This window comes from Crinia signifera, chromosome 2, assembly GCF_055691185.1.
Source record: "Crinia signifera chromosome 2, ASM5569118v1, whole genome shotgun sequence".
Lineage (NCBI taxonomy): Eukaryota > Metazoa > Chordata > Amphibia > Anura > Myobatrachidae > Crinia > Crinia signifera.
The window spans coordinates 310,461,624-310,486,650 of NC_139218.1; the positions used below are offsets into that span (position 1 = coordinate 310,461,624).

At 43.2% G+C, this 25,027-nt stretch overlaps 1 protein-coding gene across 5 annotated transcripts in view; it reads left to right on the forward strand.

The window, feature by feature from the left end:
- DGKH (diacylglycerol kinase eta) overlaps positions 1–25,027 on the forward strand; it is a 248,423-nt gene that overhangs the window by 94,105 nt on the left and 129,291 nt on the right. For all 5 annotated transcript variants that reach the window (XM_083168927.1, XM_083168928.1, XM_083168926.1 and 2 more), the window contains one exon: positions 18,994–19,104. In XM_083168927.1, the coding sequence (XP_083025053.1) occupies positions 18,994–19,104 (111 nt within the window). The remainder of the gene's footprint in view (positions 1–18,993; positions 19,105–25,027) is intronic.

The following is a 25,027-nucleotide window of genomic DNA, read 5'->3' on the forward strand; positions in this document are numbered from 1 at the left end:
ATTTGCCCCTGCAATTTGCTCTACATTGGCAAGACCTCAAGAATGTACAAAGAGAGATTAAGTCAGCATCGTTCCTCCATCAAAAAAAGCCTCACTGCTACTAATGAAAATTTGGACCTCAAATTCCTACCAGAAGCTAGGCATTACCTGTAAAAGAAGCATAGAATGGCTCAACTAACGTGCCACATTATTGATCACATACCACCATTAAAGAGAGGCGGGGACCGTGATAGACTACAGTACTTCTCCAGCGTGAACTACAATGGATATTTTGTCTAAACACCCTTACGCCCAATGGGCTCAATGAAGACTTTAAGATGAGTTGTTTTCTCTAGCTTGCACGCACATTGTACCTTAGTGTACTAATACACAAGCTACAACTCTTGAACCATCAGGGACGGACCACTTAAGGTCTACAGACAGACCGTGTCATTGTGCACTCCCGTACAAACAGTACCTTAATGTACTTCCCCATTTTCTTTACATTTTCATGATTTTTTTTGTCCTGCCTATTACATTGCTTTACACATATGGCCCTGTAAGTCCAAGACACTACGGAAGGGAATAGACAGGTACTCTATGTTTGAGTATTGGTTTATACACCCTTCTTTTAACTGCACATCATACAGAAACATCCACCCTACTGGTTGGCACCGGATTGTAAATTCATTTTCCTTTTGTCTGCATCTGTTATAATAGGCGTTGATTCAGGATATGTGGAGCTACATATGGACTTTGAATGCTTAGTCTGAAAAATTTCGTACTGCTTAAACAATAGTTTTTCCACAAGGAGTTTTTATGTACTCTCCTTGACTTTTGCAGCACTGTTCTTCAGCAGCTCATGCTGTCCAGCCCATACACACTGTTCAACACAGTTGCCTCCCCATCTCATGCATTATTATCACACTTATACATTAGACCTTTACCCGCTCCCCCCATGTTGCCTAATACAGAACACCCACAATGGAGACACCATCCTCCATGTCCCTAGTTTTCCCCGTCTCCACACCCCTTTTTACCTTCACTTTACACTGCACTGCATTATACAGCAGAGGTATCCAGAATTAACATTCTGGCAGGCACGGTACATCGCGCATAATCCCAGTCGCTGTGTCTCTATCACAGAGCTGATACAGTACACCGCGCATTGCAGCTACTGACAGTACACGTCACAGGGGATTCCCTGATGACGCGCCTCCCAGCCGCAGATGAGGCGGCTCTACACAGGCACGCTCCGGCACCTCCGTGAGTGGTGCTGAGTGACAGCTCCCGGCTTGACGCCCGCAGGGAGTGTTTGGCGCGTTTTTTATAATGTTTGATTGATTTATGGTACTATTTAAAAACTATCTGTCATAGCTGCACTAGACCCCTGTTGAAGACTGGTTGGAATCCGGTCGAAACGGCTGTTGGGTCAGCCACTGTACTTGTATGAACATGCTTTAACTATTTCAATACACTTTTTTTGTTTCTAACTATGAGTGCTGGTCTGTTCCTGTCCTACACACCTAGGCTGGGTAAGTGCTATTTAAAATACTGTCTGGACCCTGCACTAACCGTTCTGTCTGCTTGCATTGAGTGCTGTTTTTTTTAAAAAAAAACTATATATATGTGTGTGTGTGTGTGTGTGTGTTTTGTCTGACTTGTGTTTTAAATGCCTGCAAGTCTCAGTGTAGGAAAAGAGTTGATTTTCACTTTATCATGTCCCATCTTGTTGCTAAGGATACAGAGAATGCTCTGCTCCTTGTCTGCTGGGTGGTTCTGCCTAGAAACATAGATTATGAATAGCACTTCGTTAGTGCTGAAAGTTTCTTCAGTACTGACTTCTATTAGATCAACCAAAATTGCTGTGCAGGACTTAATAAATAAATTAATTCCAACTCCCATTATAGCGTGGTGTGAGGTATTGCTTATATGGTATGTGTCTGTGAAATGAAAGGTTAGTCATCTGTTTGTATGAATGGGTTGTGAACTTTTAAGATTACTAGTCCTTCACCAACCTTTTAAGTTCGGTGCTGTCTCGATATACAAATCATTTGGTAAGGCAGCAAATATGGCTCAGTGGTAAACAAGCTGTTTCTATAGTCATATAAAATATTTGCTCATTAGGTGTGAGAAACTGCAGTCAGTCTCAGCCCTATTCTGAGATCATTATGAAGTAGATTAGGTTTAGCTCAGGATACAGAATTTTAGCCAGAACTTTGTGTTGAATGGGATTTTTTTTATCTTTCGCTGATTTCCATCTCTTTTATATAGTGCAGTGATGATCAGCAATATCAATGCGAGCAAGGTTTGGTTAAGGTTGTGTTAAAGCACTCATATTTTCTTGGTGGGAACTGAACTGTGAGGCATCATTGCTAACTAGGGTTGCCAATCTCGTGATTGGGATCGGCGGGATCCTGGGTTTTGGCCCCAAAATTGCTGCAATTTGCGCATGCACGATCTAATGCCCAGCTGTTCCCAACCCCGGCGTGCGGCTCTGCGCAGCATGACAGGGGGGGGGGGGGGGGGCATGTTGTTTTAAATGTTATTATTAGAGATGCCAATCCCGGGATTGAGCATTTTTCAATCCCTAATTCTAATGTTGTTAGGCATTTGAGTGCCAAGGGGATTTGTCAAAATATGTGTGAAAATTGGCAAGCAAACATTTTTATAAAACCCTTTGTTGCTGTAAGAGATCCTCAAAATATCTGTTAAGAAAATGATGCCAGTGCCACTCACAGCGACTGTCCGTTTTTTGGGTGCAATATTTACCTAAACTTTACTTATACTAAAAGAACAGTCACTTTGAGTGCTGGTGGCATTTTTAGCAGATATTTTGAGGATCTCTCACTGCAACGTTGACACTCAAAGGGTCAAATGTTTTTTTTTTTATGTTTTTTTATTACAAGTTAAAATTATATTACAAATAATGGCACTGAGCTATTTACCCTTAATTTTGCATTTTCATTTGAAAATGGGTAATTCGGTACTTGGATTTTGTTCCAAAAGAATTGGTATAAAGCATAATGGGGCAGATATATGAACCGGGGGATTACGATTTCCCTAATGTATTACTAGCACACCTAACGTGCGTTAGTGACAACCTGCCGAGTTACGCTCGGCGGGGCTGTCCCCTGCAATCCCCCCTAGTGTTTAGCAGCCGGGGCAATATATTAACATCCGCCCAGGCTTTAATTCGGCCAATTTGCCAGCTCAGGGCTAGCGTTGTCCTATCCCCCACTGTGGGTACAACGCTAGCTCTGCTTCTGGCTTGGGCTGCGCTGGAGATATTGCGGTTATTGGGGGAGCCGATAAGGAGAGCCGTTCACGCTGGGCATAACGGCTCTCCTTATTGGCTGGGATGGGGTTAATACATCTGCCAATAACTGGTGCCCGCTTCTCCACGTTATGCTGGAGAAGCGGGACCCGTTATTTACAAAATGTTGTTTGGATATTGATACATCTGCCTCAATGGTATTAAGGGTCACTTGTGTCGGACTTCTCTTTTGCCTGTATGAAATGCATTTTGTTTTGGTGAGGTTAAGTAGAAAAGCCCATGTCAAACTAAGCAGGGCTATTTGAACGTAACATACTGCACTGTATGTGTATGTGGATACATCTGTACATTACAGGGGAATTTTACCACAAGGAAGACAGGGGTAGATTTATTAAACGTCGATCAGGGGAATATGCGCTATCCCCGTGCGTTATAGCAGGGGATAGCGCTTCCCCTGATCTATCACACGCGCCGAGCGTTTACTCTAACGCCGGCGGTGTGGGGCAGGAGGCATAGCGCAGGGGCGATATTTTGCACTGCGCCCCTGCCTCCTGCCAAATTTATGAACGGTCAGCATCGCTGACCGTTCCGCCGCCTGCAGCTGTCGACTTCGCCAGCTGTAGGCGGCGATGCCTATACCTTACAGCAGGGACAGCGCTGTCCCTGCTGCTGGGGCTGAGCTGCGCTGGGATCTCGCGAGACTAGCGAGATCCTGCGCAGTCAGCCGGCCGGGGGGGAAGGAGACGGCGCATCAGTATTAACTTATGCGCTGTCTCCAGGAGGGACATCATCGGAGGGGGGAGTTAGCGCTCCCCCACTCCGGCGGCAAGATCTTAATAGATCTTGTCGGTGTCCCCTCCTGCTTCGCCTCGCTAATGAGGCGAAGCAGGAACTGTTATAGCGGCGCGATATGCGCGGCTATAATAAATCTACCCCTTAGAAACTTACTATAGCTATTTCTTCCAAAGATGTTGTGCTGCATCTCTTAATCATCCCTTTCAGCCACCTTCAGTAGCCAAGATGGCTGAGGTATTTGCATTGCTAGCTCTGCCTGACCCCCTTCAGTTATTGCAAAATAATTTTAAGTAAATGTTTGTGCTATGCACATTCTACTGATATTTGTTTGTTTTAACATTTCAGAGCGGATGGAGACTAAAGCATTTGCCACCTTAGTGAGGAACTACGGTCTCTTAGCATAACATGCATATCTCCAACATTCTGTTTCTACCATAGCACATTAGGTTCTCTGTCTACAGCCCAAATCTTCTACTGCATATGAGTCTACAGTGGGCCCACCGCTGGTCTGTACACACAGAAACAGCTCAAACGACAAAACTTAGCTGCTTTCATCTCAAAATCGCCCAGTGTGTATGGGCCTTAAGGATACTAAACTTAAAGGCGATCTCCATTCCATGCGTTATCTATTGCCCCATTTGATGAATCTTCAACCTATTTTTTTCTCTGCTGCATTAGGGGAGTATTCATTCCAGGACAATATTTCCGTTCCTTTGAAATATTGTAGCATAGAACAGCTCAAATGTGAATTCGATCTAGAGTATTCAATATTCTCCTCTCCCCCCGACTTTTGGAAACTAAATAACTATACATAAGAGTGACCACTCTCCTCCTTTTTCCATCATTATTCTCCTATGAAATCATAGGTACTGTATGTATTTTGTCATTCATTGTGGAATCTGAATTTGTATAAGAAGAACAATCAAACTCTGCATTAAGAAAAAGCTGTGGGGTCCTTCTTTGGGGTGCTGCATGGCCTCCCGACAGTCACGATTCCAATGGTCATTAAACAGACTTCAGAATTCCAACTGATATACAGGATCCCGACTTACACTGGCTAGTCTCCCTCGTGGGGTTTCACGACCCCAATAGAGGGAGCATAGAATAAGCGGGGAGTGCAGTGAGCCCGCAAGGGGTTTTGTTGCACTTGCCCCCCTGTTTGAGTCCCTGCAGTCAGAATCCCGATGAGCTGGACATAATACCGAACTTCATCTTTGTGGCATAGCGCAAATTGGGTGCCAAGAAGCTTGATTGGTATTGTGGTGGTCCCATGACATGAGTGGAATTATTATGTATAGTGGTCTATAAAACTTAACATATTTTGGTTGTGGAAGATGGTCTGGCTCCTAATGTTTCACTTAACTACTAGATTTTAGAAAAATGTGTATATCCTTTCATAGCACATTAAAAGCACAGATTTCATATTAACCACTGGGGCTAGAGATGCTAGCTCAATTAGGATGTTTTCAAGACCCAGACTTGACATCCATGTCCATTGCCAGAGTTTCCAGCCAAAAGGTATGTTTAGACTAACTGTAAAGTGTGTTAACTGTAAAACAAACGGTCTTTGTAGCTAAATGCGGTGCTCTGGCTAAATGCCTTATTGCCTGGCAAGAAAGTACATTTCCCTCAAGGTAAGTATGCACAAATTTTAAATTAATTTCCTCAGCTGTGAAATAAGTAAATATGCCCACTGTTTGAGGTTTGGGTGCATATATAGTAGACTTAACATGAACAATGAAATTCATAGAACACAATTCATAGAACAAGTATCTAACATGTACAAGTATCTTCCAAATTGTCAATCCCCAAGAATGTGAATATTACCTAGGCTGGTAATTTGCCTAAGGTATATGTGTGTGTGTGTGTGTGTGTGTTGCTGCGGTGCCCACCTTCCCAAAAGGAAAAATATATGTCCGCTGACGGCTGGCACTCGTAGACTTTGTCCTATTCAAGAAAAGACAAAGGATAGTTGTCAACTATCTGTTCGTTCTTGATTTGGGTGAAAGTCTACGAGTGCCAGCCATCATCTGACATAAATATGTATGTACAGTGGATCAAAAAAGTATTTGGACAGCTACCGATTGTGCAAGATGACCCACTTAAAACGATCAGAGGTCTGTAATTTCCATCATAGGTACACTTCAACTGAGACAGAAAATAAGAAATAAATAAGAAAATAAATATTTGGACAATCAAAAAGTAAAACTCAATAGTTTGTAATATAACTGGTTGGCAATTACAGAGATCAATCGTTTCCTGTAGTTCTTGACCAGGTTTGCACTGTAGCAGGTATTTTGGCCCACTCTTACATGCAGATCTTCTCCTAATCTGTCATGTTTTGGGGCTGTCACCGGGCAACACAGATTTTGAACTCCCTCCACAGATTTTTGATTGCGCTGAGGTCTGGAGACTGGCTAGGCCACTCAAGGACCTTGAAATGCTTCTTATGGAGCCACTTTTTAGTTGCTGGGGCAGTGTGTTTGGGGTCATTGTCATGCTGGAAGACCCAGCCTCATTCCATCTTCAATGCTATTACTGAGGGAAGGAGGTTTTTGGCCAAAATCTCACGGTACATGGTCCCATTTATCCTCTCCTTAATACGGATCAGTCATCCCCTCCCCTTTGCAGAAATGCAGCCCCACCCCATGCTTCACAGTGGGTATGGTGTTTTTGGGATGCCACTCATCATTCTTCTTCCTTCAAACTTGGCGAGTGGAGTTTATACCAAAAAGTTCTATTTTGCTCTCATCTGACCACACGACATTCTCCCAATCCTGCTCTGAATCATCAATGGTCCAGATGCTCAATGGCAAACTGTAGACGGGCCTGGACATGTGATGTTGATGCAAATCTGAGGTCGGACCTGCTTTACATCTGGTCTCTGCCCCCCTCCTGGCAGTGGGGAATGTGATTGCAGACGAAATATCCTATGCAGAAGTACCACATACGATATATCTTTATATCGATGCAGGGATGTGTCCCTGCATCGTATGCAATTTCTCCCCTCGGAGATGTCACAGTGACCTTTTCATATGCCAGTGCTACATATTGGCCCTGCGCATGATGCTTGAGGAGATGCATAAGTACTTTGGGGGTAGATTTATTATAGCGGCGCCTATCGCGCCGCTATAATAGTTCCTGCTTCGCCTCATTAGCGAGGCCAAGCAGGAGGGGACACCGACAAGATCTATTAAGATCTTGCCGCCGGAGTCGGGGAGCGCTAACTCCCCCCTCCGGCGATGTCCCTCCTGGAGACAGTGCATCAGTTAATACTGATGCGCCGTCTCCTCCCCCCCGGCCGGCTCACTGCGCATGCGCGGGATCTCGCTAGTCTCGCGAGATCCCTGCGCAGCTCAGCGCCAGCAGCAGGGACAGCACTGTCCCTGCTGTTAGGTATAGGGCATCGCCGCCTGCAGCTGGCGAAGTCGACAGCTGCAGGCGGCGGAACGGTCAGCGATGCTGACCGTTCATAAATCTGGCAGGAGGCAGGGGCGCAGTGCAAATATCATCCCTGCGCTATGCCTCCTGCCCCACACCGCCGGCGTAAAGGGCCCCTTACACTTGTGAGATTTTGTGAGATTTCATCCAATGTGAGTCAATTTATCTGACGAGATCTGATGTGCCGTCTGACAAAATCTTATGTGCCTGATGTGTAGGACACAATCCACAATCCTGTGCCATTGAGTATAACCAAGAGATTGGAAGAGATTGAACCTCCCGCACATAGGATAAATCTCGAGTCAATCAGGTTCAATTTGTTGAGACAATAAGTTGACAAGTGTAAGGGGGCCTTTAGAGTAAATGCTTGGCGGGTGTGATAGATCAGGGGAAGCGCTATCCCCTGCTATAACGCACGGGGATAGCGCAGATTCCCCTGATTGCCTAGTCATAAATCTACCCCTTGGTGTTTTACATGTGCTCAAGGATTTGCTTGTTTAACATATTAATGCCATTATTATTTTTCACTAAAATAATGAAGACCTTTTAACAGTGCGCGTGTGTCATTCTGAACCTGAGCCCTTGTGGGATGCTTGTTGGAATGTATTTTGTAATATTTAATTGCAACTCCAGGCATCTGAATTATGGTGATTTGAAAGTGCATGCATCTCTTTTTGGACGACTTTATGTAAATGTAATGGTTTTTACTTTTAGTTGAGGTATGCTGTTCCCTGCAATTTTTTTTGTTGATGTCTGTTTAACAGTGCTCCAGTGGACATAGAGGGCCTGGTTCGGTACGGCTCGCTAAGCAGCAGTCGTTAGCGCCTGGCTTTACTGGGGAGCGATTGTTATCCCCAGTAATCCTCAGATAGGTACATTGTTTAAATGTCTGCAAAAGGTATAGGCTTTAATGTTGGCATGTACTTAGGAAAGGTTTATTTTAGAAGAATGGTTCAACCAGCAACTTTTACAATGAAACAAATGACTGTCTCTGTGCTGTGTTTTCCCTGTCCTTAGTATCTAACACAGATGAAGCTCAGCTGTGGGTTGTTAGTTGTATTAATGACCTGAAGCACACGGCGTGCCCTTCAGGAATATACTGTAGTTAGGTTTGTGTCTTTGGTTGTGAGCTTTCCATTATATTCCATGATTGTGGTATGGAAGTGGTGTACTAAACCTCAGCTTCCCGCTGCTCCCATCACTCATGTGAGCAGCATAAATGTTATGACAAACGCCGATTTAAGATAATTGTAAGCACGGCTTTCTGCACTATTTTTAATCACAATGAAGAGTAAAATCAGTCTGCGATGGAATTGGCATTTAAATATTTGCTGTCTGAGCAGCTTAACATCCTGTGACAGATACAGTGCATAATCACAGTCTTTCTTCCCTCTGCTGTTATTGCTGATCTTCACCTTTAACTGTCTTGATTATTTGCTTTACTGCTATTCAAATAAGAGTGAATGCAACAAAGAATCAGCAATGTAATACTGCGTATAGTGTACTATGGTCTGCTTGGTGGCACATTTTACTGATTGAGGGGACTTCTTAAACTTTTCATGCATTTGGTATTTGCTCTACTTCAGCAAATTATCCCCCCCCCCCCCCTACTACAATATATATATATATATATATATATATATATATATATATATATATATATATATATATATATATATATATATATATATACTTTTATTTTTGTTAGTGTTGCTTTGTAGTGCACAAAAACACTCTAGGATAAATTTGGGCATATGTCTGATCACTATGGAGGGTGCAATATAATATATGAATTTATTGTATACATTGTTATGGTTATTGGTTCAGCAGATGTCTTCTATGTTGCCTCAATTTAACTGAATGTTGAAATAACCCATAAATACAATTTAAAACATGGATTATATAGATTTACGACACCAATGTGAACAATATAGTTACCACTAAAGCATTTGTCTGTTTCAGTCTCTTACAACAATGGCCTTTGTCCTTTTAGAAATACATGTCAGAAACAAAACATTTTTAAATCTGCTTATAATGAAATCTTTTTTTGTGTGTGTATATCTATCAAAAAAATTAAATATATATGTGTGTGTGTGTGTGTGTGTGTGTGTGGAGATCAGAGGTGCTCATGGGACTTCTAAGGATAAGAGATCAGACATGGGATGCCACAGCTTGCCAGTTGTCCACAGGAGGGTTGAGTGCCGGTCTCCCTACTACTGTGTATGTGTGTATGTATGTATGTATGTATGTATGTATGTATGTATGTATGTATGTATGTATGTGTATATGTCTATATGTATGTATGTATGTATGTATTTGACCTTTACAGATATCAGGTGATTCAATGGTTCGGTTTAATGATAACCTTTATCACAACCAATCCTGATGAAGGTTATCATTAAACCGAAATGTTACTTGTAAAGGTCTGTCTTTAATGAAAGCCAGAGAATGCCGCCTTCTACCTCTAAATTATACTAATGCCGTGAGAGGGCACCCGGTAGAATTGTGAATTTACAAACACCTAAGAGTGCCGAGACTATATCTATCTATGTGTATGTAGGTTTTTTTTGGGGGGGGGGGGCCTGGGGGCCTGGGGGCCTGAATGTCGACACAGGCGACATGGACACCACATCGGTACACCACGTCCCCTCGCATGGCTTGCTATGCTCGGCACACTTTTTTATTGTCCCTCCATGCCCTAGTGGATGGTAGGGTATGAAATATTGCCTGTCGGCACATGTTGGCTCAAAAAATGTGAAAAACCCATGTTGACCTTGTTCATGTCGACTTAATGATTGTGTTGACCTAATGACCCTGTTTACTTAAACTCATGTCAACATTTTGAGGTGTCAACCCAAGCCCATTTCGCCCTTCAATGTTTCGATTTAGCGACCGTATACCCACAGTTGGGTTAAGATTGGTGTGGATGGGAGCACATTAAGAAGTGAGGATAGGCAGACAGGGACCCACTGTCTGCCTGCATCGTGGGATGCCCCATGCGTTTCTCTAACTCAAGCCTCTGGCACATCCAGTCCCGGGTATCAGTCGCTGCTGCACGCGGCTTGCATTATGGCAGTGGTTCCCAACCCTGGTCCTCAAGTACCCCCAACATTGCACGTTTTCCAGGTCACCCAGCAGGTGCACTCCATTATTCAGGCACATTTGAAAAGATCCTCAGGTGGAGCTAATTATGTCACTTGTCATTCTTTGTGGAGACCTGCAAAACATGCACTGTTGGGGGTACTTGAGGACCAGGGTTGGGAACCACTGCATTATGGCCTAGTGCCACACCACCATCTGTGGGTCCAGGGACCGGCGATTGAAGTGCCCGGTGGCTGCCGGGCTGGTTTGTGCACCAGTCTGGTGTTACAAGGCTGCATAGCTTCCATAGGCGCTGCTGTACACAGTGTGCGTAGGGAGGCGGAAGTAGGCATTGCTTTTTCCTGCACTTGTCTGGACATGTTCAGCAACCGTTAACCTGTGCTGCAGCCTTTTTCTTTCCTGTGCCTGGCTGGGTGCTCCTTGGTGCAAAGCCTACTGACAAGCCAGTGGCATGACGGGCTTCTCGCCCACCTGGGGGATCCCAGAGTGGGAGCTCATTTGCGCCTCTTTCTAGACAAGTGGGTGTTTTCCTGCAAGCACAATTGGGTGCAGAAAAATGTATAGCAAGGATACCAGCTGGAGTTTGCAAAGCTTCCCCCAGAAAGGTGGTTCTGCCTATCCTAGAGTCAAAAAGTAGATTATTCTGTTAGAGGTACAGAGGCTATTGTCAGCCAGGTGTAAGTACACCCGACCCAATAAATCAGCGCTGCTTCTTTTCAAATCTTTTCTTAGTACCAAAACCGGACGTTCAGTACAGCCTATTCTCAACCTGAAGTCCTTGAATCTGAATCTAGCTTTTGACCGGTTCAAGATGAAATCACTGCAGTTGGTAATTGCCAGCTTGGAATCAGCGGAATTCCTAATCTCGCTAGATATTAAGGTATAAGATTCCCAATGTTTGTAAATCCGGATCAACAATTCCAGTTTCAAGCATTACCATTTGACCTATCCTCTGCGCCCTGGGTGTTTAGGAACATAATGGCCACAATGATATCCGCATTACACATTTAAGTGGTAACTATTATACCTTATCTAGAAGACCTTCTGTTGAAAGCATCTTTTCAGTAGATGCTGATCCTGGATACACAACTCGCATGTCCGTTTCTTCTTTAACGCGGTCGGCTCTTATACTTCAAGAAATCACAACTGTCTCCTTTTTTAAAGCCTGCAGTTTATTGGTCTAATCCTAGACACTCTAACTCCATGAGTACTTTTACCAATGGACAAGATTCTTCCCTTACAAGATTTTGTAAAGAAGGGGCTTTCGTCCAGTAAGGTGTCAGGTCATTTTTGCATACGCCTCATTTGACGCTTTATCATTTGGCCATATTTACTCATAAACGTTCTAACTGGACTTGCTAGCACAATGGTCGAGGTTTCATCTTCACATATACAAACTTGTGGTGCTGTTTTAGACGACTGTTTTCTCTTCAACGGTGTTTGAACACTGCAAACCTATTTGAGGGCCACAGATTTGCCATCTGGAATTAAATAATATTGACTAAAGATGCCAGACCCAGGGGCTGAAGGCTGTGGTTCTTGGTAATCAATTCCTGGGTCGGTATTCTCTGCAGGAAGCCATTTTACCTATCAGCATCCTGGAAATGGTCAGAATAGAATATAACACTGCGCTTGGAAAAAAGGGGAAAAAGCTGCTCAATAATAAAGGTTATAGACAAATGTAAAATAAGCGCAGTCTACCTCCACGGACAATCACAAAAGCTCAAGAGAGCTGTAAACAGTTTTTTTAATCACGTTTATTTTTCAGGTGCTTTTTCTTACTTTCTTCTTTGCTTTCCCTACCCATACCCACTCCCATTTATTAGCACTCCTTTTACATTTATCCTAGAAATGGTGATGAGTTTTTTTTCTGCTTTTCTTGCTTCTCTCTAGAAATTCCATCTCTTTAATTTACAAGCAACGAGATTGACCCCCTAGATTATCAAGTTTCCCCTCACATTGACATTCACTGTTTATAGAGATTTCAATTAGGTGGTGTATAGGTGACCATACATCAGCAGTCAGTAATTTCTCAGATCCTGTAATTTTTTCTCTCCATTACAAATTTTTACCAGTCTGACTTGCCCACACATTGAGATTACAAACGTATCTCAATGATTAGCAGATTTCTCCCATCATAACAATTATCTTCACATCTTAAAAGTACCAGTAAATTACCTCCAATTGATTGTCATTTTCCTAGTCGCATGGAAAAGGTTTAAATAATGGCAGCACTACTACTGCTCACTCCCCCCTCCCCCCCCATTCTACTCTTGAAAAACAAAATGTATGGGGGTCCACCCCACAAAGGATAACCGGCAGCAGGTTTTGAAACGGGCCCTGACTCTATAAATACAGGTGTAAGAGTCAACCATATTTTTTTTTAGGTACTTGTGTACTAGTACGGTGCCCATTGCATCGCAGACCATAATGCATACGATGCGATGGCAGGCGATGTTATACAATTTTAAATTGTATACCATCGCATTGTATCACATTGTATGGCATTGTATGCCATTGTATACAATGGTATGCGATTTAAAATTGTATAAGCACCCTAATGGGTTTTTCAATGTTAAGTGGCCCCTATAACATAATTAAACGTCATGGGTGCTTAGTATGTTAAATGCACCCCCACTATGAACGCCAACCCAAAGCGTGGCGAGCGCAGCGGTACGCGTCCTTCGACCTTTTCATACCCCCACTATCCACATCGGCGTGGAGTTGATTGGACTCTAGCTAGATTGTTCATTGTTCAGTTCAGTGAAAGATATTGTTGAACAAATATCCCTTGAACACATTTTCTAGTGTGTATGGGCCATTAGATTGGTCTGTTCAAGCTCAATTCTATATTTCATAGTAAAAACAAAGCTACTCCATATTTGTGGGCTTCATGCAATGACATTATTTTCCTTGCAGACCAAAAAACAAATACCGTATATACTCGAGTATAAGTCGACCCGAATATAAGCCGAGGCACCTAATTTTTCAACCCAAAAATGGGAAAACTTATTGACTCAAGTGGGACCCTCACTCGAGTATAAGCCGAAGGGGGCTTTTTCAGCATAAAAAATGTTCTGAAAAAGTAGGCTTATACTCGAGTATATATGGTATGCTTTTTTTCTTAAGCCTTTCTTTTAAATCTGGATAAACCCCTAATTGTCTGTTTATGCCATTGAAGCACACGATTGAGAAGCTTTTAGAGAGAACAACATCAGACCTGTCTCAGTCTGTTATTATTATTAGTTTACCATGCATTGGGAATTGTTATTGCTGAATACTGCAGTTATTATTACTGAAGAGTTGCATCTTTTCTAAGTGCATTCTATTTATTTTTAGATATTTTAAAGATGTCCCTGATAGCTCAATTCGGGCCCAATTCTGGTGGATTGGGTGGAGAAATCGGGTGAAATAGGCTCAAGTCGCATGTACATGACATCCAATCCGATTCGCGGTCCACTGCCAATCGGATCAGAGTGGAAGAAAAATCGGTACTTATGTGTTAGTTGGGCGCCCCCTAAGCTATTTGCTTAGTTTTATGCGTCCCTTCGTGGGGCTTGCCACACTTCGAGCTCGGTTGCTCGCTGCACTATATAAAATCAACTCCATGCCGACGTGGATAGTGGGGGTATGAGCGCACTTACTATAGTGGGCGCCCAACTAACTAACATATAAGTACTGAAAAATCGGTACTTATGAGTTATCTGGGCGCCCGATTTCTAAATCGGGTCGGATCGGGCACATCGCATCGCATCGCATGCGACCATCGGATGCGATGCGATGCGATGACCCGATTTTTCCATAGGAATCAATGTTAAAATGGACTGAGTCCATTTTAACATGGAATTCAATGGGAAAAAGGGGTCCTTTTCATACCCCTACTATCCAGCCACCGAGCCCGAAGCGTGGCGAGCGGACACGGAATACCGTCGAGCCACCGAGCCCGAAGCGTGGCGAGCCACCGAGCCCCGCGAGGGGACACGGAATACCGTCCCCTCGCGGGGCTCGCTTCGCTCGCCACGCTTCGGGCTCGGTGGCTCGCTACGCTCGCCACAGGTTTATATCCAACTCCATGCCCACTTGGATAGTAGGGGTATGAAAAGGACCCCTTTTTCCCATTGAATTCCATGTTAAAATGGACTCAGTCCATTTTAACATTGATTCCTATGGAAAAATCGGGTCATCGCATCCGATGGTCGCATGCGATGCGATGCGATATCGCATCGCATCTGATTGTATGCCTTAACTTAAGGCATACAATCAAAAAATCGGCAGCCCAGATAACTCACAAGTACCGAAAAATCTTATGTGCAGCCATCAGCGACACATCATGGGTGCTTTTTAGCACCCACAAGGTACAGTATTGCATCTAATGCATGGGGAAACCGAGAGCTTTGTGGAGGGCGGCGGGGGAATATAAAAAAAACATGCAAATGAATAGGCTGCCGATGATTGACTGGGAGAGTTCAGTGGCTGCCCATACATTTGTATATATTTATTTTTGTATGCTCCTGCAGCCCGGCTCCCTTCGCCCGGCCCTTGGTGTCCCCATACATGGCTCCTGCCACTTGCAGCTTCCTGGGACTTACATGCAGTAAATCTCATGCGATTTTTATCATAAAAAAATTGTACACTAGGTGCCAAATTGTATTTGATCCCTGCCGGGGAGCTGCCAGGGGAATCCAGCTTGACTTGTTAGTGTATGGGAGCCTTAAGGTTGCTCGGTGTATCTTTTTTATCTTTCAGCTGTTATACCTTCTTAGCCCATGGGCTTGTTTCATATCTATTCCACAACTTTTACTTGCTATTAGTTGGCTTGTGCTTAGAATGCGGCTACTGGGCTCAGTTGGTCCTTTCTACCAATGTTGCAAAGCTACCTCTATCCTAAAAATAAAATTGTAATGCTGGGTGCACACATTCAGCGATTCCCGGTGCTGTGGGAGAACGATGTAGTGCATACACCCTCACCAATATATTCCACAATATCGGTCAGTGACGTCACCCGCCTTGATGACCCATTGTTAGTGAGATTAAACACATACACACTTGACGATATGCACACAATAGCGTTAAGTATATCCATATGGGCGATATCATTAACGATATATTGCCCAATTTGTACCCAGCTTAAGTATTCTTATACTAGGCCATCTAAAGTTGTTATTCCATTCAATATCTGCAAATGCAAGTTAAAGTGCACGTGCATGTGCTATTGGGCTGTAAGATTCAGTGCTCCTGGCACATTAATGCGCAGCTTGTGTCTGTCATGTGAGACGTTCCCATGTGTGAGCATTGAAACTTCGGTACTTGTTTCCTAGAACGGCCACAATCGTGAGTGATCGTGGCTCTTAATTAAGGGACACGATCCTCACGATGTGGCCGATTTTTTACAATTTTTTCACTTTGATTGACAGAAATCGGGTCAATCGGTCGGTCGCGACCAATTAAAATCGGCCGCGATGCGACCGACCGATTGACCCGATTTTTCCATAGACTTCAATGTTAAAAAATCTTTTAACATTGAAATCGGTTGGTCTTGTGCCATTATAATGGCACAAGATGAGATGGACTTGATGAAGTCCATCTCACATAGGGAAAAATGATAAAAAAGGTGAAATGGGCCAATATGACCCATTTCACATTTTTTATGTGCCCGCCATGACCCCACGATAGACGTGAACCCGAAGCGTGGCGAGCCCGCGAGGGGCGGCGGTGCGCGTCCTCCGACCTTTTCATTCCCCTACTATCCACTAGGGCGTGGAGTGAGAATATAATAGTGTGGCGAGCGCAGCGAGCCACCGAGCCCGAAGCGTGGCGAGCGCAGCGAGCCCCGCGAGGGGACGCGTATACCTGTGAAGTGAGACGCGTCCCCTCGCGGGGCTCGCTGCGCTCGCCACGCTTCGGGCTCGGTGGCTCGCTGCGCTCGCCACACTATTATATTCTCACTCCACGCCCTAGTGGATAGTAGGGGAATGAAAAGGTCGGAGGACGCGCACCGCCGCCCCTCGCGGGCTCGCTGCGCTCGCCACGCTTCGGGTTCACGTCTATCGTGGGGTCTAGCACACTTATTAACATTTGGGGGGGCAATTTAAACAAATCTGGTGTAAAAAAAAAAAAAATCGGGTGAAAAATCGGCAGATCGGATCGGTCGCATCGTATGCGACCAAATCGCATGCGATGCGACCGATCCGATTTTTTATCTTACGACCACAACGATGTAAATCGTTGTGGCCGTTCTAGGAAACAAGTACCGAAACTTCCTATGTTATACTAAAATCCCAGACAAACAAATGACACTTTTCTCTTCTACGCTTGTTTCTACCCAAGTCGAATTCTGTATAGAAACTCGTAAAAAAATCTCTTGTATTGAGGCAATGATTTATTAAATCTTAAACTGTGTTATTCCCTAGAGAGATTCAGAAGTAAAATTGCAGCAGAAAAGAACCATTACCGTATGTAAGAGTATCCAGTAATGGCTGGTATAAGCTGTGCTCCGTAATTAATGTTCGCCATCATTAACCATTTCTTCAGTGTTTTGTATGAGCTGCAACAAATTGTTTTGGTTGTATTGTGTGTGTGTGTGTGTGTGTGTGTGTGTGTGTATGTACACATACACACACCCTTACACACCCAGTAGGCTAATTGCAGAAGTCGTACAGATTCTCCTTTGGGTATCTGCCACCCCTCCTTCCCCCTTGTTACTACTTCAGGACACAGGGGGCAGATATTTGTAGGATGATGGCCTTGGAGAGACCTGTCTGCCGATTAACATCTCTCATGCACTAATTACTTGAAGGAGCTGATGGCTGAGGCTATGTCTGTGGTGCCACACCTTAGCTTTCAGCCTTTGAAACATTTTTTTTTTCTACTGGATATGTTTATTTGAAAGCCTCCGCCGGCAGAATAGTGCATAAACATGTTTGTATATGGATCTATGTGTGACATGCATTATCTAATAACAAAAAAATATTGTTTTAATGTTTTCCTGAAGGGCATTTTCACATCATCCAGCTTTCTGGTTGTTACATACGAATGAATATTACCATTTTTACCTGAGTTCACTTCTTTTCTCATTCCACGTACAGTCTATTTGACGTGCACTGATGGGAATCGTGGATGAAATGCAGCGATTAGACATCCTGAAGAATATTTGTAGGTGCTAGGGCAGAAACAGATGCTCTATCACATGGATCTTCAACCTGTGGCCCTCCAGATGTTGTGAAACTACATGTTCCAACATGCATTGCCACTTTTTTCCTATGAGAGCATACCAAAACTGTCAGGGCATGCTGGGACATGTAGTTCTACAACATCTGGAGGGCCACAGGTTGAAGACATGTGCTCTATCACATTTGAAGTACTTGATGGATGAAATGCAGACTCACACTGATGCTTTACATGCCATTATTTCTCGCCAGGAAACTGCATTGCTCTGTAAGAATATCACTTTTACACTAGAACTGGCGGGTCGCACCCAGGTTTTTGGACCCAGATGCGACCCGTCAGTTCCCTTTTACACCAGCGTCCCCCGGCATTATGCCGGGTGGGCAACAACAGTAAAGTCTGGCCCTGAGCCGGCGCTGGAAGATTACATCATCCTGACTCCGGGTATGCCCCGTGTCCAACCCTGAACATTTGCCGGGTCAGACACCCGGGGAACAGGTCCGGGGTTAATTTTTTCTATTTTTGCCCCTTTTACACCAAGCCCCGGCCCGGACTGGAGTGGCACCAACCCGGGTCGAGGCTCTGGTGTAAAAGGGGTATCCTCTTAAGGTGGACGTGTGCATGGATCACTGTTCCCCTGTTACACAGTATTGGCTTTACTGTCCAAGTGCTGCATGCTAGTTCACCAGGTGTCTGGTTCGCTAGGTCACTATATTATGCTGAATGAGGGTAGCTCCGCGTATCCGAATGAGAGATGCCCATCATTCTATGGTGTTTTTTTACTAAAATGGGAATTCCATCAGATGGGTTGTTGCTATGGGCAATCAATTAGATTCTATCTATTATCTTCTAGAATGTGCTAAATATACAGGCAACATCCATTTTCCAATAGAACTCACACCTTAGTTAATATACCCCTATGATGCCTATGTAACCCGGACCATCAGTGATAAAATAGCAGTTTGCTGGGAATTGTATGGAAGCTTAACATTTAACTTGATGGAAAATTATGTTTCAAATCCTGTTATGCTGAACTATAATCTTAAATCTTTACTGGTGAATCTGTGTGCTGTGTATTCTCCTTGCGTTATAGTTGTACTCCATCATATAAATTACAGTAGTGGAAAGCTTTGTAGTATAATTCTCTGCTGTTCCGTCAGACACTGGAGGGATAAGAATAATGTCCTCATTCCTTTTTGACAATTGTGTTTTTTTTTCTTCTGTTTACTTTCCAGACAAGTATTAAAGAAGGATTATTACTGAAGCAAACCAGTTCATTTCAAAGATGGAAAAAACGCTATTTTAAGCTCCGGGGCAGAACCCTTTACTATGCCAAGGATTCAAAGGTAAGAGAATTGACATTTCATTCTTTTCCAAAAAGCTGTGTTTATATGGTTAGGTGTTGGCTGTACAGTGCCATAACTTTTACATACAGTTACTTTTAGCTCCTGCAATAGTTTATCTGCTTACTGTATATTACTTTAAATATATTTTGCTCTTTAATCAAACTGAAACAACCTTTCCTTCACTTGCTTCAGTTTGTCTAATAGTAATGTAAAGACTGCTGTATAGAAAATCCTTCATCAATATGCATTAATACAAGCACATTTTGAAATAATAATAATTAATTAGTTTTATTTATATAGTGCCCTTTTCCCAATAGGACTCAAGGGGAAACGGTCATCTGTCAAGATCACACTTAGGTCGACAGGGTTAAATGTCGACATGGGTCAAGGTTGACGTGCCTTAAGGTCGACATGGGTCAATGTCAACATGGTTCTAGGTCGACCTTCATTAGGTCGACATGAGTTTTTCATTGTTTTTTGAGCCGACATGTCCCTACCATCCACTAGGGCGTGGTGGGAGAATAAAATGGTGTGCCGAGTGTAGCAAGGCACCGTGCCCGAAGCATTGCGAGCGATGCGAGGGGCTGCTCTTCAACTCCTACTGTGTCCATGTCGACTGTGTCGACATTCGGGTAAAAAACAGTGAAAACCTCATTTCGACCTAATGACTGTCAACCTAGAACCATGTCGACCTTGGCCCATGTTGACCTTTAACCCTGTCGACCTTGGGGCCAGTCGACCTTCCGGGGTCGACCTAATGACTGTAGACCTAAGTCTGTTATGACAGATGTACCGCTTCCGACTCAAGTAATCCATAAAAAAAAATCATAAATGTATAAAAAAATAAACATGCAGCAATGCCACCTACACACATGCTGATATTAACCCTTTGAGTGCCACGCAAATTTGTCAAAATAGGTGTGAAAATTGGCAAGCAAACATGTTTATTCATCCTGATTTGTAATGTTTACCTTACGTAGGAATGTGTGTGTATATGTGTGTATATATATATATATATATATATATATATATATATATATATATATATATATATATATATATATATATATATATATATATATATATATATATATATATTAGGCACTCGAAGGGTTCAGGCATTTTCTAAGCTACTTTGCTAACTTTGGCTAAGCCGCTTAGAAAATGCCCCTACATCCTTTTGTGTGTATGGGCCATAGTGACAGCAATGCGCGTCGCTTGTCGAGATTTGCAGTGAGCACAAATGTTGCTGATAGTCGTGTTCTCCACCGGAACACTGGTGATGTCAGCTCGCTCAGCACACAGCGCTAACAGCTCATGCTGTGTATGGGCTGACAGTGCTGTGTGCTGTGCCAAGCTGGCACAGCTAGAAAGCCCTACACACATTGGCATGTGTTTAGGGCCTAAATCTGTATATGGTCACATAGAAGAGAAGCCTGAATCAGAGATAAAACATGGGGGAGTGTATTCATGATGTTACTGTTAAAAGCTTAGTCCTTTTGTGTATCAATATTACTTATGATTTTATAGTATTTTGTTTTTAATCTACATTTGTTGTATTGATTTCTTGACCACTGTGTTATCTCGGAGGCTGGTGATATATTCCATTTTGGAAACCAATCAGATTAGTCAAACTAGGCTGGAATCAAAGAGGGACAATAAGGAAAAACTTATTTTATGATACACTGGACTATTTCCCAAAATGTGTGGACAGGACCACCAAACATGATAAAAAGATCCTACTTGGCCCTACATCCGCCAGCATAGATTGGAAACAGATGGGTAGATTGCGTGTAGGAGGGTTGGGATTAGATACCACGCTACGCTAATATATGTGTCTTCTCCCAGAGAAGTGCCATGATCTGTTTCCCAAGAAATTTCATGGACTTCCAGAGGAGAGCTGTCCGATGTGAGATTAGAATGGTATAATTGCAAGATGATGCCCCTATCCATGGGTCAAGATGTTCCATTGCTGTGGGAATTCAAAGAGGGCCAGGGTTGGCGAGAGAAGTGACAAAGCTCTTAATTTTTAGGTACTGATAAAAGAGGGAGTAGGGAAGAAGAGGCTACTCCCTGAAGATCAGCATAAGTGTATGAGGTAAATTTACCATGGACCTGTCTAAAACGGGTTATACCTGCTGAGGACCAAACAGAATCCATGTGTGATGATTGACTGGGAGAAAAAGAGGGTGATGCCATAGAGGGGTATGCAGAAAGGGAGATCTTGGTGGCAAGTGAGTCCTAGACAGTGAGAGTAAGAGCTACTGTTGGTACAGACAAGACTGAGGAGGGTCTATGTTGGCAAAGAAGCCAGGGAAGGTGAGAGACAGGGACATGACCTAGGTCAGACTCTAAGTCAACCCATCTCTTCGTGTCCTTGGGGGAATGCCAAGCGACTTTTTGACTAAGCTTGGATGCTTGGTAGTATTTAGAGAGCAAAGCAAGGCCCAAGCCCCCTGCGAGTGGGCTCCCGAAGAGGACCTCTCTGCTAATACCGGGTTTCCTATAGTTCCAAACAATCTTACAAAAGGAGGCTTGCAAGGAAGTGAGAACACCACTAAGGACTGCAATAGGAAGGGTCTGAAAAAAGTACAGCAGTTTTGGGAGCACGAACATCTTTATTACATTTATGCGGCCTATCCAGGAGATGAAAAGTTTACGCAATCGTAAATAATCTTCTACCCCAATATGTGACCGTTAATGGAAAGTTTCTGAAACCGATTAAGGAGAGAGATAGGGGGATTATTGAGGATGAGGAGGACATTGTCTGCAAAGAGGGAAAGTTTGTATTGAGAATGACCAAAAGAGATGCCATAATGTCAGGATTGGATCTGATCCGACTGGCAAGGGGTTTAATAACTAGAGCAAAGATAAGTGGTCAGCCCTGTCTAGTCCCTTTCAAGATACTAAAGGAGTTGGAAAGAGTGCAACCTGCCAATACTGATGTGGAGGGATTATAGTATAGATCTTGGATGGCCTGCAAAAACTGCCATTGGAAGTCCAACCTTATTTTAAATGTATTTATTGTGTCTGCTGACACCACCTCCTCCTCTTCAGTAAGACTGTTCCATAATTTAACGGCCTGACCGTAAAAAAGTTTTTCAATCTAAGAGGGTTTGAATTCTTCTCTCCTCTAGTTTAAACGCATTCCCATGTGTCTTAGACTCCTTCTCAAAACAAAAAGGGTGCCTGACAGTTCTTTATATTGGCCCCTGGTATATTTGTGCATGTTAAGTATGTCTCCCCTTAAATGTCTCTCTTCCACCCTAAACAATCCCAATTTGTCCAATCTGTCTTCATAGATTAATTTCTCCAACCCCTTTATTAGCTTGGTTGCTCTTCTTTGGACTTTTCCCAGTTCTATGATGTCCTTTTTGTACTGCGGAGCCCAGAATTGCACTGCAAATTCCAGATGCGTTCTGACCAATGCCTTGTAAAGTAACATAATTACATTTAAGTCCCTAGCCTCCATTCCCCTTTTTATTCAGGCTAGGATCCTGTTGGCCATATTTGTGCTGCTGCAGGACACTGAGCACTACACCCTAGTTTGTCTATTTGGACTTCTAGATCCTTTTCCAATTCTGATTTAGCCATAGCCACCCGCTTAGATTATAACTCACACACTGGTTGTTTCTCCCAGGATGCATAACCTTGCTTGTGTCAACATTGAACCTCCAGTTTTCCATTTTTTTTCGCCCCCTCATCTAGTTTATTTAGATCGTTCTGAATCGTGGAGACATCCTTCTAATCACCCTGCTCAGTTTTTTCCATCCACAAAGATGGAAACTTTCCTGAGTAATCCCACCTTTATATTGTTAATAAGTAGGTTAAATAAAAGTGGCCCAAGTACCGAACTCTGTGGTACTCCTCTTAGTACTGGTATCCATCCTGAAACTGCACCGTTTACAACCACTTTTTGTCCTCTATACTCTAGCCAGTTTCTTACCCATCTACAAATTTTTAACCCTATTCCTCTATTTTATTGATCAACCTCTTATGTGGCATAGAATCAAAAGCCTTTGAAAAATCTAGAAAAGACCACGTCTACGGCATTTCCATTATCTAGGTCCTTGCTGACTTCCTTGTAAAAGCTTATTAGGTTTTTTTGGCACAAGCGATTTTTATTTTTTACAAACCCTTTTTGTTTTTTACTGATTATACTATGCATCTCTTCGGGCAGTATTCAATGCTCTTTTTTCGGTATGTGCAGTGAATCATGTTGCACATTCGCCGCGTTCTGGAGGGCTGGAGCATTCGCTGCCAGTCCTCCTTGTCTCCCTATTCAATGTTGCAGGGTCTCGCTGATGGTGAATTTTAACCCCTGCGGCGAATGCTGCAGGGAGCCAGGGGATGGCGGCAGGCAGAAAGATGGAAGTCTCCCTGCCTGCCCCAGAATGTGTGGGGGGAGGGGGGGGGGCTAGGAGTGCTCCCAGGGACACAGGCAGCACAAGCTCCCCCGAGAGCTGGCAGGGGTGGTGGAGGGAGCCGCTCGCGCATTATGTAATGAGCGGGACCAGTGTGAAGTGAATATTTGAGCGTCTCCCGGCCCCCTGCTGGCAAATGTGTAAAAAAAAATATATAGATTAAAAATTCACAGATTAAAATTTCTGATTTATTTGACACCAAAAAAAAAAAAAAAAACCTTTATTTTAAAAGATCACTTAAAAAGTCCACCTTAAAAAGATGTTCAATGCAAAATGGTGAATCATGGCGAAAATCATGCTGAAAGCAGTTCTCCATCCTAGGATTAAGTAGTTAAGCTCGGCGAATCCCAGTGAAAACCCCATTTAAATACACCAGCGAATTGCAGTGAGCATAAAAAGAACTGTCCGGCATTCACTTTTCGCTTTCGGCGAACAGTGAACATTGAATAGGGTGAATCAGATTTTCAGAAGTGAAAACCCCGATTCGCCCCCCAAAAAAACGGTGAATTGGGAGCATTGAATACACTGCCCTATTGTGTTATTGAAAACCATCCCCTAAAATTCCCTCAAATAATTTCTCCACTATTGATAAGCTTACAGGTCTAAAATTGAGTCAGATCGCTTAGCAAGAGACTGCAAATCGCCCAGTGATAAGAAGCGATATGAGTGATCTACCTCATGTAATACCAACCCATTACTTAAATGATTAATTTATTAATATTTTTTATTATTATTATTATTAACAAAAATCTCCTATATGATACTAAATCGCTCAGCACAAATCTCTGTGTGTATGGGAGATCTAGACTGTGCAATATCTCCAACATTTAAATTGCTCATAACACATCTCTTGCACATTCCGCTTCAGTGGGCTTGTGGACTTTTACTTGCACTTTAAAGTCTTTTAAAAATGACTTTTGCAGAACTTAGTGCTCTAAGATAAGGGCAGTGTAAATAACATTGTTTCCTGTGGGGCAGTATTTTTGCTGCTCTAATAACCTTGTTATTTGTTCATATTGCCTTTAATTTCAATAAACACTGGTACTTAATGTTTTTGAAGGGAAACTGAGGAAAACATATTTAAGGGAAACTGACCTAAATGCATACATTCAATATTTAATGTATACATTTTATAAATAGATTCCGTTAAATTCTTGGGTAAAGACATTTTTTTTTACACTGTGAGTGGTATTCAATGCCGCCGGTGAGTGGGTTTCTGCTTGTTTTCTGCGAGGATTGAAACAAGCCATCCTCTCCATCTATCCCCCTCACCGGTCGCTCACCCGATTCAATGTTCTGAGGGATTCCTCGCTGCCATCCTCTTCGAGGTTATATGCAGCGAGCCAGACCATCACCATTTTGATGACCGCTCTCGCTGTTTTCACCTCGCTGGAAGACTCCAGCGAGGTGGAACTGGCGAGTGCAGGGGGGTCAGTTGAATACTGACCACGAGCTGTGACAGTGAGGTATCGGCAACGCTCGCCATCACAGCTGGCCAT